The sequence below is a fragment of the Bos mutus genome, chromosome 15 (genome assembly GCF_027580195.1).
Source record: "Bos mutus isolate GX-2022 chromosome 15, NWIPB_WYAK_1.1, whole genome shotgun sequence".
NCBI classification, from domain to species: domain Eukaryota; kingdom Metazoa; phylum Chordata; class Mammalia; order Artiodactyla; family Bovidae; genus Bos; species Bos mutus.
In genome coordinates this window covers 8,648,462-8,662,286 of record NC_091631.1, presented here as the reverse complement: position 1 = coordinate 8,662,286, position 13,825 = coordinate 8,648,462, and the positions used below count along the sequence as shown (strand labels likewise).

The window sequence follows — 13,825 nt, the reverse complement described above, 5'->3', positions numbered from 1 at the left end:
TAAATTGTTGTTTGATTTTCCTAGTAACATTTATGTTCTTTTAAAAGTTCATTTAGCGTGTTGAAATATTGACTCTGAAGAAATTTATGAGAAACTTTTTTTTCTCTGTTAGGACAAGCAGCATATTCTGTGGCCTAAAAGAGCTGATTGTGCAGACAGCTATCCTAGAGTCCCCATTGGTGGGGAATTGCCAACGTATTTTCTGCCTCCGGAAAACAAAGGACTCAGGCAAGTGCTTATGGATATGGCAAAGCACTTGATTCTGCATGATTGTCATCTGGCGGTTCTTTGAGAGCACCAACCTTGGACCTGAAAGGTTAAGTCTTTATTTTGAAGTCACCCAAACTTTGAAAATATGAATTTTGTTCCTTTTTCTTGTACCAGGATCCACGAACTCAACAGTGATGATTATTCTTCAGAAGAAGAGGCCCAAACCCCTGACTGTTCCATAACTGACATCAGAAAAAGCCAGACCCTGTCCTACTTAGTCAAAGAATTAGAGGTCCGCATGGATCTGAAAGCCAAAATGCCAGATGACCATGCACGAAAAGTAAGGCTCACTTAGGCTTGGTGTTTATTGCCGTCCATTCTGGGTGATTTCACAAGCCTCATTGGTGGAGCAAAAATTAAATAGAGGGCAGTTGCTGAGTTCTAAGTTTATAAAACTGAAGGATCAAGTTAACGAATTAGTGAAATTATTAAGAAGTCAGTCATGCTGTTGAAGGACTGCCAGGAAAGTGTTCCTTGGGGTTGCTGTTTACACAGACCACCTAAGCACTGTTCCTCTAAGAGGGCTGCAAAGATGAGTCACACAGAACTCTGTTCACCTAGTGGAGGCCATTCCGACCACTGCAGTTTAGCTTTGCATCCTCCAAGCCACCAGAAGTTTGTATAATTGAAATTGAAAGCTTGAGGATTCCCTTTCCTTGGCCTTATCAACCCTGCTTTGGACTCATATGAGGTCCTTAGGAATTTGTATGAATCTGATAACCTCTCTAAATATGTTCTGTTAGGCTGTCTTCTGTAGTTCCTGTAAGTTATGTGTAACTAGGAATCTTATTACTGAATATAAATCCTAGGGTAAACACCATTCCGTGGATACAAATGAAAAAATTTCCTTTTTAAAGAGAAAACAAACCATCACAATGACCTTTGTTAAATTTAATTTTGAAACTATGAGTAGTTACTGCTTTCATTCAACATTTACTGAAGCAAAAAAACATGTTTCAGGCAGTGTTTGGAGTTCTAGAAATACAAAGATAACAGACCATGATCCCTCTCTTAGAGTTGTTCACAGTTACATAAATGCTGCAGGAATATAAAGTGATTAACTGAGGATCTGGTGCTTTTCCAGTTAGGAAGGATAGCAGGTAATTGCATCAGGTATTGCACGCTTTGTTTTCCGAATAATTTCTCATTTGCTTCTGGACACTTAGGTTGACTTTAATGGGGATATGATAGATCATCTTAATATGTATGTGCTGTATATGTCTTTTGAATTTTTTTTTTTAGTTAAAGGAAACTAAGGCATACGTGTGAGTAAGGTAACACCTGTTGGTATGTCAGTGACCTCATGTTATGTATATAAATTATAAATGTCTATTCAAATTAGCTGTTCCTGATGAGCTCAAGTAAAGATTGCTGTCTGTAGAAATTCTTTTCAGATGTCTTCCCTGTTATTTTCAATTGATTCAGTCTTCCTTTTAATGTTTTCAGATTTTGCTTTCCCGTATTAATAACTATACTATCCCAGAAGAAGAAATTGGGTCTTTCTTATTTCATGCTATTAACAAGGTGAGCCGCCTACTTCAGACATCTGAAATTTAAATGCTGGGTAATTGTAATTAAAAGTTATAATGCATGTATTAAAAATTCTTTTGAGCATGAGTTCTGTCTTCTTGAATTAAGTGAAGTATCTGGGCTTTTTCAGCCTAATGCTCCTGTCTGGCTGATCCTCAATGAAGCTGGCCTCTACTGGAGAGCGGTAGGAAACAGCACTTTTGCTATTGCTTGTCTGCAGAGGGCGTTGAATTTGGCTCCCCTTCAGTACCAGGACGTTCCTCTCGTTAACTTGGCCAACCTTTTGATTCACTATGGCCTTCATCTTGATGCCACTAAACTGCTACTTCAGGCTTTGGCCATCAATAGCTCTGAGGTGAGGTTCATGTTCCTTTGTAGCAATATGTACTACGTAGTGGTAACTCAGAGTATTCGTTGTATTTTTGTAGACAGGGCATAAAAAAAATCTCATGTTTTATTTTTCAGAGTAGAATTTGCATACTGTAAGAGGGCTTTTGTTGTATTTTTGATGTGTTTATCTCTATTTTAAAGGAAGTTTATAAATTATGCAGTTTATTTTTAGAAACATTTAAAAATGACACGGCTGCTAAAAATATACTGCCACCTTTTTATGTCGGAAACATCTGCTTCTCACTTTGTCCTACTCAGTACAGCACGCACATCCTTTAGTATTATGTTGTTTTACAACTTGAGATCTTTATGCCAACCAAGCCAGAGGCCAGTTTAAAGGTTGCTTTGATAAGGGTAGGTAGGTTCGTACCTTGAACCTTCCTCATGCAGCCCATGGAGTTACACCTCTGCTTTGTAGTTTATTACTTTATTTCATAGTTTCTAAAATACCACTTCCTTTTTTTTTCTTTCATATATTAACATCTCTGAAATAAGGATACATGTTACAATTGATGACATTTTAGGTTTGATAAAATGCAGTTATAATAAATATATAATTAAATTGCTTTTATACTTAGTGTCTAAATGTTTCCAAGTTTCATACCCAAAGAAACTTGTAGAAGTACTGTGCATGAAAGGCTTAAGTTTATTTGAAGTGTCCCAAAACTAAATTTCTTTCAGTATTAGCAGGAAATGTTGCCTATTACAAGTTTCCTTTGCAATACACAAATTCACAACTGGACTCTAAGTAGAAGTTTACAACCACTGTGTTATATACAAAGGCCAACTTGCCAGAGAAGTACATCTAATATTTATCAGATGTTTACAGTGTCAGGTATGAGTGTAGAAGAACAGATGCTCTGTACGGGATGTGATAAAGGGAGCACCCAGATAGAAGGCTCAGCACAGCCGTATTCCCTTCATACTTGGCATGCTTCGCTTTTTGGCACCGTCACCCAAGGCACTTAGGCAATGTTCTTCTGAAGAAAAAAGAGCTCCTTTAGAGATTCGTTGCCTTTCTGTATTTGAAAATTCTACTAAAATTTCAGTTAAATACTGTGGTACTGTAATAAGAATAAAAAAATAAAGAAGTGAATCAGGGTAAATACCCCTGAATATACCTTCATCAGACCCTACCCCCGACTGCCAACATTTGGAAGTATTTCCTTGTAAGCTTTCCCTCTACATAAATATTTTGTATATTGTAACTTTACTGTTACTTTGCTAAGTAACTTCAGTTGTGTCCAACTCTTTGTGACCCTGTGCATTGTAGCCTGCCAGGCTCCTCTGTCCATGGGATTCTCTAGGCAAGAACACTGGAGTGGGTTGCCATGTCCTCCTCCAGGGGGTCTTTCCAACCCAGGGATCAAACCCACATCTTCTGTGGTCCTGCATTGCAGGAGGATTCTTTACCTCTGAACCACCAAGGAAGCCCCTTACTGTAACTTTGGTAATCTTTAAACCTTATTATATAAAAAAAAAATTACTATATAGTTTTTATAGCCATCAATTCAAATGATTATGTAAAGAAAATTTTCTTAGGAAAGATTGCTGGTAGAATGAATATTTTGATGCCTTTGATACAGACGAGTAAACAGTTCAGAAAAAGATTTGAGCCAATATACGTTGCCATAATCAAGATCTGTGAATATTCATTTCTCTAGTATTATCACCAGATAATACAGTTATCAAGCAATTGAAATAACTGCTAACTTTTATTGTTTTCTAGTGCACCATATGAAGCACTTTACGTGTAATAACTCATTTAATCCACACAACCCTCTGAGATAAGGTTTACCCATTTGATAGAAAAAGAAAACTGAAGGGATTTATAGAAAGTCAAAGAGCTTGGATTTGAGCTCAGGGAGATTGGCCTCAGAGTTCACACTCTTATAGTCAAGTCACACTGCTTCTGTATTAACATTTGTAAAATAAATTTACTTAAAAACATTTTTTACTTCTCTGTTATAACAAATTTGTGTATCCTATTTTAAGGATATTCTATTTCAATTGTATTTTTAAAGTAAAAGTTTATGTAGGAATTTTGTCCATTTCGTTATAATCTTTAAAAATTTTACATGAATTCTTTACACAATAAAATCTTTATGGAGAAGGCAATGGCACTCCACTCCAGTACTCTTGCCTGGAAAATCCCATGGATGGAGGGGCCTGGTGGGCTACAGTCCATGGGGTCGCTAAGAGTCAGACACGACTGAGCGACTTCACTTTCACTTTTCACTTTCATGCATTGGCGAAGGAAATGGCAACCCACTCCAGTGTTCTTGCCTGGAGAATCCCAGGGATGGGGGAGCCTGTTGGGCTGCCATCTATGGGGCCGCACAGAGTCTGACATGACTGAAGCGACTTAGCAGCAGCAGCAGCAGCAGCAGGATGGCTAGATTAAATACAGGTTCACCAGTGTAATTTAAATTTCAAATAAACACATTTCTATCAAAAAAAAAAAAATCTTTAAACTCCATCTGTCATATGTTAAAAATACTTTCTCTCTTTGCCTTTTTATCTTAGCTTTTAAAAATTCCCTTAATTTACTATCTTATTCCTTTTGATTTCTATTCTTAGATTTAAGATGTCCTTATCAGAAGGTTGAAAAAAATAGTCCTATGGTTTGTCTTTAAATAGTTGACTCTTGGATATATACACAGATCTTTTCCTATGCTGTTTTCTAGATGTTTTATAGTTTCAGGTTTTACATCTAGACCTATGATCCATTTAAGGTTAAATTTTCTTCGTAATGTTAGGTAGGGTCAAAGTTGATATCCACATGGATATCCACTTGTTCCAGAACCATATCTCAAGAACACTATTCTTTCCTTATTGACTCATGTATCAGCTTTGCTCTGAACTCCAGACTCCTTTATTCAGCAGTTTATCTGACATCTCCACGTGAATGTCTGAAACACACTGAATGTCTGAAACACTAAAACTGCAGGCCAAAACTAAGCTGCCTAACATTGTTCCATTTGGTCTTGGTCTTCCCCATTTCTGTAAACGGGGAAGCCAGTAGTTCAAGACAGAAACTTAGAGTTATCCTTCGTACCTTTCTCCTCTCAGGGCAGATGCAATCTATTGACTAAGCTTGCTGATTCTGTTTTTAAAATACATCCAGAATTTCACGATTTATCTTCATCTCCACTGCTGTCTTCTCTGGTGGCTCAGCTGGTAAAGAATCGGCCTGCAATGCAGGAGACCTGGGTTCAATCCCTGGGTTGGGAAGATCTGCTGGAGAAGGGAACCCGCTCCAGTATTCTGGCCTGAAGACATCCATGGACAGAGGAGCCTGGCAGGCTACAGTCCAGGGGTCTCAAAGAGTCAGAAACGACTGAGCAACTTTCTCTTCACTTCCACTGCTATCTTATCCAAACCATCATTATCTTTTATCCAAACCATCATTATCTTTTATCTAGATTATTTCAGTAGCCTCCTAACTAGCTTCTGTTTTTTGCTTTTATTTCCCTACACTCTATTCATATTATAGCAAACAATGAGATTATTAGAAATCAGATGTTGTTATTTGTCTATTCAAATCTCTGCAGTGTCCCTCCATGTAACTCACAATAAGAGACAAGAATTTATAATGGGGTAGAAAGTCCTACGTGACCTTGTTACTTTTCCTGCCTCGTATCTGTGGGATCGATCCACTGATCATTCTGTTGGAGCCTCACTTGCCTCCAAGCAGTTCCTTGAGCGTGCTAGCTGTGGTCCCTCCTTAGGACCTTTGCGTTTTCTGTTCTTCCTGCTTGGAATGCTTCTTCCACTAAGATTCTTCCTAGTTTGTGCCTCGTTTCCTTCAAATCTTTTACAAACACTAACTTCTCAGTGAGTCTTTCCATTACTGCTCTATATGAAATGCCGCTCTCTTCCCAACTCTTAGTACTACTTACGTCTCTTCCCTGCTGTTCTTTATCACATTTTACTCACAATTGTGTGACATCCCCACAGTTGTGTGACATGAGACTATAAGATCCACTGAGGCAGAGGTTTATCTTTCTTATTTTCTGCTCTATCCCCAGTGTGAAAAACAGTATTTGAAACACAGTGAAAACAATCACTCAGTAATTATTTTCTGACTGAATTAGAAAATTACTCTTTTTTTCTAAAATGCTAACCAGTTCATCTGAATACAAAATATTTGCCCAACTATCATTCTAGTTGTAGGGATAATCATACTTTGTTTCCTTATGGAAAATATAAAGACACTTAATTTAAGTGCAGAATTTAATTTTATATCTTGTAAACCTCTACGTATTACTTTAAATCTAACTTGAGAACTACTCACATTAGACCTCTTTAATCTGGAATATTTTGTAAACCTTGGCTTGGTTATAGTGAGATATTTGTGATGACCTAACAGCCTGAATCAGAAGCAAGTAGCTGATAAATTATAGGTGTTACATGTTCTAATATCTCGTGATTTATAGTCTGTGGAAACTTAAATAGAATTTGTATCCTGCTGTTGTGTGAAAATTATATATATCATAATTATGTTGAATTGGTTCATAGTTCTTTTCAAGTCTACTGTATCCTACTTTTCTGTCTATTCATTCTTTTAATTTTGAGAGTTTGATGTTGAAAATTGTAATATATAGTGGAACTGTGTAACTTTGTTCCGTATTCTCCAAGTCTTCTGTAAATGTATCATCATACTTTCATTATTTAAAAAAGAAAAAAATTATAGGTATTGCTTTTCATGGAGATATACTGTGCAGTTTGGAAATACAACATTCTTCAATCTTTTAAAATATTTTTAATGATAAAATAAGTGTAGAATAAATGGTTTGTACACAGCAAATACTAAGCAAAGGCATATTTCCACTAAAATGATCTCAACTGAATACTTTGGGCTGCTTATAAAAACAGTCTCACAAAACAATTGGAAAATAAAATTTTAAGACTATTTACAATAGCATCAAAAAAGCAGATATCTAGAAATAAATCTAAAGGAAGGTGTACAAGATTTCTCTCATGAAAACATTGCTAAGGGGAAAACCTAAATAAATGGTTGTATGTTGATACATCATGTTCATGGATTGGAAGATTCAGTATCATTAAGGTGTAAGTTCTCTTTAAGTTGATTTATAGGTTCAGTTTCATCCCAAACTCCCAGCAATTGCATGTATTTGTGCGTGTGAATTGATGAATAGTTTCAAAAATCTGCATAAAAATGGATCTTAGAATAGCACAAAGGTTTGGGGGTTAGGGAAATAAAAACAGAGTTGGAAGACTTATCAGATTTCGAGACTTAATGTAATTAAATCAGTGGAATTGGCACAAAGATACTCAAATATAGAAATTAGAAATAGGCTGATTTATGACAAAGGCACACCTGTAGTTTAGTGTTTTGGGGGAGCTTTGGGTTTTTCAGTAAGTAGTAATGGAGTACTTGGATATCCCCTATGGAAAAATAAATGAACCTTGACTCCTACCTCATGTTGTATACAAAATTAATTTGAGGTGGATCATGTACCATAATGTGAAAGATAAAACAATAAAACTTCTTGATGAAAACATAGGAGAAAGTCTTTATTACCTTATAGCTGGCAAAGATTTCAAAGCACTAACTACAAAAGGAAAAAATCTGTAAACTGAACTTCACTAAAATTAAGAGTTTCTGTTTATCAGAAGATACCATTAAGAAGATAAAAAGGCCAGTGACAGACTGGGAAAGATATTTGCAGTAAGTATGTCCAACAAAGTCATCATGTCTAGTATATATATAAAGAACTCCTGCAAATCAATAAGAACAAAAAGACAACCCATTTTTTTTTAATGGGGAAAACAACAGCACTTCAGAAATAAGGGTACCAAAATGGCCACTAAGTATATGAAAAACGTTTCAATATTATTACTGATCAAGGAAATGCAAATTAAAATCACAGTGAGATGCCACTTAAGCATCTCACTAAAACAGCTAAATTTTAAAAACTGACAATACCAAGTCAGTGAATTCTCACACTTGCTTATAGGAGTATTAAGTCTGTATGTCCATTTTGGAAAACTATTTGCTTGGATCTCCTAAAACTAAATGTATGCCTATCTTAAGATCCACTTCTAAATGTATACTCAAGGAAAATGAGTAATATGTCTATCAGAAGACATTTACAACAATGTTCACTTCATAGTAAATTTATCTGTGGTAGATCAAAAACTGCAAACAATCCAGTAACAGCCTATCGGTAGGAGAATGGATAAACAAACAATGTGGTGTATTCACATGTGGAAACATTCAGTTCAGTTCAGTCGCTCAGTCGTGTCCGACTCTTTTCGACCCCATGAATCACAGCACGCCAGGCCTCCCTGTCCATCACCAACTCCCGGAGTTCACTCAGACTCCGGTCCATCAAGTCAGTGATGCCATCCAGCCATGTCATCCTCTGTCATCCCCTCCTCCTCCTGCCTCCAATCCCTCTGTCATCCCCTTCTCCTCCTGCCCCCAAGCCCTCCCAGCATCAGTCTTTTCCAGTGAGTCAACTCTTCACATGAGGTGGCCAAAGTACTGAAGTTTCAGCTTTAGCATCATTCCTTCCAAAGAAATCCCAGGGCTGATCTCCCTCAGAATGGACTGGTTGGATCTCCTTGCAGTCCAAGGGACTCTCAAGAGTCTTCTCCAACACCACAGTTCAAAAGCATCAATTCTTTGGCACTCAGCCTTCTTCACAGTCCAACTCTCACATCCATACATGACCACAGGAAAAACCATAGCCTTGACTAGACGAACCTTTGTTGGCAAAGTAATGTCTCTGCTTTTGAATATGCTATCTAGGTTGGTCATAACTTTCCTTCCAAGGAGTAAGCGTCTTTTAATTTCATGGCTGCAGTCACCATCTGCCGTGATTTTGGAGCCCAAAAATACAAAGTCTGACACTGTTTCCACTGTTTCTCCATCTATTTCCCATGAAGTGATGGGACCAGATGCCATGATCTTCCTTTTCTGAATGTTGAGCTTTAAGCCAGCTTTTTCACTCTCCGCTTTCACTTTCATCAAGAGGCTTTTTATAGTTCCTCTTCACTTTCTGCCATAAGGGTGGTGTCATCTGCATATCTGAGGTTACATTACACATCAGTTTTTTTTTTTTTTTTTTTTTTTCAAAAAAGAGTGAAAATATAGTATACCCAAAAAAAAGCTTTACAGGTTTGGTTGAGTAAAAGAAGCCACAGAAGGGTACAAGTTACATGCACAAGGGAACATGCTGTTTGATTCTATTTATGTGACATTCAAGAACAGGTGGCAGTAATCTGTGGTGATAGAAGTCACAGCATCATTATCAGTGGTTACATCTGGAGTTGGGGGTGGGGTGGCCCAAGGGAGCCTCTCAGGGTACTAGAAATGTTCTAAATGTTGTATATCTTTAGATGAGTGGTGGTTACAGCTGTACAGTTAAGACTAATGTACATTACACACTTGATGTAATTTTTATCTTAGTAAAAAGGTAAAAAGTAAATTTATGTTAAATAGTTTAGAATTAGCTGATGTAAACAGCTGGGGTAACTTTTATAGGATAACCTAAAAAAAAAGCCAAAAGACAAAAACTGTAAAGGTTTTGTAACTCTCGGAAAATATTAATTCATTAACATTTTGCTGATTTTTCTTTTTTTCTTTTCAGCCCCTGACCTTTTTGAGCCTGGGAAATGCTTACCTTGCTCTGAAGAATATCAGTGGGGCACTTGAGGCCTTTAGACAGGCTTTGAAATTAACTACCAAATGCCCAGAGTGTGAGAACAGCCTGAAGCTAATTCGCTGTATGCAGTTTTATCCTTTTCTGTACAACATCACCTCTTCTGTTTGCAGTGGTAAGCAGCCATTAATCCCGGCCAAATAACGAGTTCAGTTGGGATTCCTGTTTTGATCAACAGAACACAGAAAATCATTTTCTTAATTTTCCCAAGGATTTTACTTAACTAGCATAATTCTAGATACATAGAAAAGAAATTAACTCATTGTTTTCTATATAAATACTCTGGAGCATTTGGCTTATTAGTTCTCTCCCAGAACCCTAGTTTGAGAAAGGCTGATTAAAGTATATTATTCAGTTGGGATTGATGAGCTGTAAGATTTTTTTTCCCCTCTCAAAATCTCTGATGTTTTACAATAACTGAATGGCAAAGGAAATTTTTTTCTGCCACGAATTCAAACTATGCCATGAGATTTGAAGCAGTGTTTCTCTCCTCATTCTCTGAGATGCAGCCCCTTGTCTTTGAGTGAAGGTGATGCGGACCTTTACTGCACCTTTAAAATAGTCACCTGACGTGAAGTGGTATCCGCTATGCATTCTTCTGCTTTCTCCCACTGCCACCACGCGTATATGCGCATGTGCAGAAGTGTATCTACCTGGGTTAGAAGTATTTGAGTTAGTATCTAGGTCATTGTAGATTTATCAATTAGAACTCCCTAAGAGTTCCATGGTGTTTTTTTTCTTCACTACTTTTTATTGAAGTATAGCTAATTTACAATGTTGTATTAATTTTTTCTGTATAGCAAAGTGATTCAATTATACATATCTATATTCTTTGTTATATTCTTTTCTATTTATGGTTTATCTTAGGATATTGAATATAATAGGTCTACAATATTTGATTAGTTACTTGCTTAATCTTCACTGGGAAGAAAAAAAAAGGAGTTTAACTTGAATTGTGAGTGGTGCAGTTTATATACATATGGATCCTCAGTACCTTGCTTTTGTAGAGCACACATAGTTGCTCTTTTAATGTTCAAATTAGATCCAGTATTTGACCAGAGGACTAGTCCAGCTCCTTCTATCAGATTTTTTTTTAAGTGACACACACTTTATTAAGTAACTTGTCCAAAAGACATCAATAATTACCAGATTTGGCATCCAAATTGATTTTCTTGATTCACTTTACCACACTGCCTTAGGATTTTTAATGGAAGGCAGTTGGTCATTTTAAATATCAGAGCCCAGTTTTCTGGTGAAGAAACAAAACTCAGCAGCATAACTCCATAGCTCAGTTGTAGATCAGTGTTGAGCCCTGTCTGAACTACAGTAGAATTTGTATGTGACTGTTGATGGCCTGAGATAGTGTTTTGGCAGGCAGTATAGTGCAGTGGCTAGTGCTAGAGGCATACAGATTCATGTTGGAGCCCTGGCTCTGCCATTACTGTCTTTCTATTCTCAGTAAAGTGTGTCCTAATCTATAAAATGAAAGACAGTAAAATCTCATATACTTTTGAAGAGAATTAAATGAGATTATTTTCACAGAGTAGGTCTTACGTAAAAGTAAGTCATTAGAAATTCATGATGAATGCAAAATATGACTCAAAAGGTTAAGAATCTTCTTGCGTAATACTAGGAAATATGTTGTGGTCTTTAAAATTTTGAGGTCATCCAAGGACTGCCTTATAAACAAATTTTCACTTTTTTCAGTGAGCTGCTTATATTAATAGATTATTTCCTGTTTTCTTTATTTACTCTCATCTCCCTCACCTCTCTTGATTCTTTTCTGTTACTAGGGAGAAGGGTTTTATGTCTATATAGGAGAAGGCAATGGCAACCCATTCCAGTACTCTTGCCTGGCAAATCCCATGGATGGAGGAGCCTGGTAGGCTGCAGTCCATGGGGTCGCTAAGAGTCGGATCCGACTGAGCGACTTCTCTTTCACTTTTCACTTTCATGCATTGGAGAAGGAAATGGCAACCCACTCCAGTGTTCTTGCCTGGAGAATCCCAGGAACGGAGGAGCCTGGTGGGCTGCTGTCTCTGGGGTCGCACAGAGTCGGACACAACTGAAGCGACTTAGCAGCAGCAGCAGGGATAACTTTTCTAAAAGCCTTTTCTTTTCTTAGCATTTTAGTTTCTTTTTTTTTTTTTGCCACCCTGAACAGTATGTAGATCTTTCCCAGCCAGGGACCAAACCCATGCCCTCTGCAGTGGAAGCATGGAGGCTCAAGCACTGGACCACCAGGAAAGTCCAGTATTTTAGTTTTTTGAAATTTATTATTATTTTATGTCACTGATGTCAAGAGAGGAAATTAGTTGTCTTGAGCATTTTCCCCCAGAACATGATCTCAACTAGTTCAGGAAACTATTATCTTGAAACAGATCTTTCTCAAAATTGTAGTATCTGATAGTCCAGTTTATTCCAAGAATATTATTGGATCCAATACAATAACAATAAAATAGAATAATTTGACTTGGAAAGAGAGAATACTGTTTTTAATTCTTTCAGAGAGAGCCCGTTTAAAAAAATTTTTTTAATTAAAAAAATAGACCTTTTTACATTGCAGTTAATTGGTTTAGAAAAGAATCCAGTGTCTTTTAACTCCTAAAAAAATACTATTACCCCTAATGGAAATGTATGCTGTAGCATTTTCTAGGTTTAAAACTCATTAATAATACTGAACTAATTTCAGTATTAAAGTTTTCTTTGACAGTGGTTTTGTATTACTTGTTTCCATAATAATCTTATTTATTGATGGTTGCTTTGCCAAGTTCCAACTTGTAAAAGCTGAAATTGAAAGATGCAAACACCTCTAATCAAAATGATGAACTTCTTATATTTTAAAACCTAAAGTTGCATTTATTCCAGTTATCTCTGAGCTTTACTAAATGCTTAATGAAAAAGAAGGCAAGATCTCTGAGTAATGATTAGCATTTCTTTACCTTCAAATGATTCTGTCTACCCTTTTTCATTTTTGCAATATTGAAGAATCTTAAGTTATCTTACTTTTTTGACATATTATCTGTCTAAAGGTTTTACTATGACTATACCAACGTCTCCAGAGACAGCAAGACTTGTTATTCTATTTCCGTATAATAATGAAGGAATTTGTATTGTAATTGAGTTTTTTGGGATAATAATTTAAGCTGCCCTGTTCACCCTTTTCCAACCTATAAAATTCTCTTATGAAAGTCTATTTGAAAAGCTACCAATCTGAAAGCTTTTCAGATAAGTTTTTCAAGATCAAAAATAGTTAAGTACTCTTGGAAAATGTTTTTAAAACTATTTTTCTGACCACTATTATTAATTTTCCATAAATCATTTTCTTTAAAGATCCACATTAGACACTTTTTCCGGCAAGTGTAATATAGTGTATAATCTCTTGGGTAGTATGAACTAAATGGTAAAATTATCAGCAGTCTTTTAAGATCAGCAAGTATTTTATTGCTTTTCATATATAATCATGGACATTTTTCACACAGATTTTCAGTGTGTATTTTTTGTAATATGTGCACAGGTAATATATTTAGCTTTGAATACTGATTCATTCTGCTTAAAAGTACATTATCATTATGCTCACACAGTTTTCCTGCTTCTAAAGACTTTATAGCTAACAGTGTGACATTTAGTGAAAAATCACTTATCTGACAGTTTTCCCAAAGTTTGATTAATCTAGAAGTCATCTTATTTGCTGCCATTTATGCAAAGAAAATGGCAATCCACTCCAGTACTCTCACCTGGAAAACCCCATGGACAGAGGAGCCTGGTGGGCTGCAGTCCGTGGGGTCGCGCAGAGTCGGACATGACTGAGCGACTTCACTACTCTCACTATTAGTTGCGTGTGTTCTTATAGCAACTGCTTATCGTCATCTCTCTCTCTCCTTTGAATACTGTTTAGTAACCTTTGTCTTTTATAGGTATTTTATATTAACATTTCAGTT

General features: G+C 36.4%; 1 protein-coding gene across 2 annotated transcripts in view; it reads left to right on the top strand.

Moving 5' to 3' along the window:
* The window catches only part of TTC17 (tetratricopeptide repeat domain 17), a 129,879-nt gene that overhangs the window by 45,733 nt on the left and 70,321 nt on the right, over positions 1-13,825 (top strand). For both annotated transcript variants that reach the window (XM_070383533.1, XM_070383532.1), the window contains exons 12-16: positions 113-228; positions 385-550; positions 1,717-1,794; positions 1,931-2,155; positions 9,813-9,999. In XM_070383533.1, coding sequence (XP_070239634.1) covers positions 113-228; positions 385-550; positions 1,717-1,794; positions 1,931-2,155; positions 9,813-9,999 — 772 coding nt within the window. The remainder of the gene's footprint in view (positions 1-112; positions 229-384; positions 551-1,716; positions 1,795-1,930; positions 2,156-9,812; positions 10,000-13,825) is intronic.